We start from the raw sequence: 2619 nt of genomic DNA, 5'->3' as shown, positions 1-2619 counted from the left end.
CTAGCCCCCCTCCCGGCCCCTATCTGCACCTGCCAGCCCCAGATCTGCCCTCCCCAGCCCATCTGTTCATGAATATTCATGGCAGGACAGCAGGGCAGGACCCCCAGGGGCAAATATTTCCATCTCACCTGTCTGACCCCACCCAAGACGTCACCCCCCCCTTCCAGGCTGCATCAGGTTGCCTTTAATATTGATGGGCTCTGGGCATAGTGAAACCAGAGACCCCCACTATGAAGGGCAGAAGGGGGGGAACTGCAGGTCAGGAGTGAGGGGCACCAGCCTGGAAGCGGAGGGGGCTATGGGTTGGGAATGAGGGGCACTGACAGGGCTGTGCGGGCAGGGGCTGCAGGTCAGAGGTGGGGTGCACTGCAGGGCTTAGGGGGGACAGGGGCTGCAGGTCCCCAACCCAGAGCTAGCTGCATCTCTGTCCTGTTACACACAGCCTCATCCCACCCCAGAGCCAGTTGCACTGGGGGCCCAGTGATCCCTTCCCAGTAGCCACCATGAAGCTGGAGAAGGAGCCGGAGGCACCACTGCAGTTCTTACTGGCAGCAGAGTCGGACTTTGAGGAGGTCGTGGCCATGTCCGAGGGCATCTACGGGGGCCTGGACTACCTGCCCAGCCGCTACCATGCCTGGTTGCGTGAGCCCCAGCGCACCGTGGTGCTGGCGAAGCGTGCTGGTGCCGTGGTGAGACTGGACCCCAGAGCCAGCCACATCAGGCCCATTCTACACAGCAGTGTCCCACCCCAGAGCCAGCCGCAGCTCCATGCCAGGCTGGGGGTGGGGCTGTCCCAGTACACCCAGCTCCCCCCTCCCCCTGCCCCAGTTCCCAGTGGGTGGGGGCTGGGCTGTGACCCACTTTGAGCCACGGCATCATCGACCCGTGTCCCAGGCGCCTCTTGGGCACCATGCCCTGGCACTGGGCGCGTCGCCTGACTGGGGCTGAGCCAGGGGCTGTACTGACCTCCCCAGCTGGGATCAGGGGTACTCAGGGCTGCACGGACCCCCACCCCATAGGCCCTGACTGCCCCCCCCGCCCCCTTTCCAGATCGGGCTGCAGTCGGTGGTCATAATTGATGGCGGGGAGACAGCACTGGTGGAGGGGCTACGCGTGGCCCCCTGGGAGCGGGGCAAGGGCGTCGCAGGGGAGCTGCAGCGCTTCTGCGCTGGCCTCATCAAGCAGCAGCACCCGGGGGTGAAGGTCTCACGCCTGACCCGCGATGACCCACTGGGCCCCAAGGACTTCCGCAAGTACCGCATCGTGGCCAAGCAGGTACCCACCATGCCCCTTAATGGGGTATTATGGTAGATGCAGCACTGGGTGAACTCCCATTAGATGTATTATGGTAGCACACGCCCCCCCACCCCCAGGCTCTATCCAGGATGTGGGGGTTCATAGTAGGTATACTATGGTAGTGCTGTTCCCCTCCCTTATGTATAGATCTAGCAAAGGTGGGGGTGGGGCACATACTAGGTATATTATGGTAACACTGCCCCCCCCCCTTAAGGGTGTATCCAGCAATCTTGGGGGGATTCATACTATGTATATTACGGTAGCCCTGATCTGCTCCTTAAGGACCTATCCAGAAATGGAGGGGTCATACTAAGTATATTATGGTAGCACAGGCCCCCTCCTCAAGGGTCCATCCAGCAATGTAGTGGGGTTAATACTAGGTATATTATGGCAGCACTACCCACCCCTGACCTATTCTTCAGGATAGATCCAGCATGGAAGGCTCATAAATATATTACGGTATCATTGCCCACCCCTCCTAACCCGTTATGGGATAAATCGGGCCGGGGGGCGGGCTCCTAATAGCTATATTATGGTTCACCTTTCCCCACTCCCCTATCATGGGGGGAGGTGGTATTATGGTATTATTATCTGAGGCTGGGATCATATTGGGTATGGTACGGTATCACTGCCCAGACCATCCCCTCCCCCCACATCAGGGTCTTCTGGAAAGGGAGGGCGTATGTATAGTGTATTACGGTAGAACTTCTCACACTCAGATCCCAGCTTGGTGGGGTCATATTAGGTGTATTACGGTATCGCTTCCTAGACACACCCCCCCCTTCAGAGTATTATGGTCTGTCTCATACGGGTGAGGGGCTCCTATGCAGTATATTACGGTAGCCCTCTCCAAACCGCCCTCCCCCCCAGCAGGGAATGAAACCCAGTAGTGTATTACGGTAGAACTTCTCACACTCAGATCCCAGCTTGGTGGGGTCATATTAGGTGTATTACGGTATCGCTTCCTAGACACACCCCCCCCTTCAGAGTATTATGGTCTGTCTCATACGGGTGAGGGGCTCCTATGCAGTATATTACGGTAGCCCTCTCCAAACCGCCCTCCCCCCCAGCAGGGAATGAAACCCAGGCGTCCGGGCTGCCATGTGACCCCCCCTGCGACCCACTTTCGCGCGGTCACGTGATCGGGGGGGGGATCCACTAGCCCCGAAATCGATCTGGGCGCGTGACACGGAAAGAGAAAGGGGGGGGAGGACGCCCGGGCTCCGTGGGGGGGCAGCGCCGCGCGCCCCCCGTGACCCAGCGCCCCGCGCCCCCAGGCCATCCTGCACCTGCGCTTCGAGGCGCCCGAGCTGCTGCCGCGCT

General features: G+C 60.0%; 1 protein-coding gene across 1 annotated transcript; it reads left to right on the top strand.

Annotated features, from left to right (window-relative positions):
• Window positions 1–503: 503 nt before the first annotated feature.
• NAT16 (N-acetyltransferase 16 (putative)) lies at window positions 504–1311 on the top strand. The gene is made up of 2 exons (XM_025211097.1): window positions 504–689; window positions 1051–1311. Exons 1-2 carry the CDS (start codon window positions 504–506, stop codon window positions 1309–1311), a joined length of 447 nt encoding a protein of 148 aa, XP_025066882.1.
• The last annotated feature ends 1308 nt before the right edge of the window (window positions 1312–2619 follow it).

This window comes from Alligator sinensis, unplaced genomic scaffold (genome assembly GCF_000455745.1).
Source record: "Alligator sinensis unplaced genomic scaffold, ASM45574v1 scaffold553_1, whole genome shotgun sequence".
Classification (NCBI taxonomy): Eukaryota; Metazoa; Chordata; order Crocodylia; family Alligatoridae; genus Alligator; species Alligator sinensis.
Note: the sequence above shows the minus strand (reverse complement) of the source record. Positions and strands in the feature narration are given on the sequence as shown.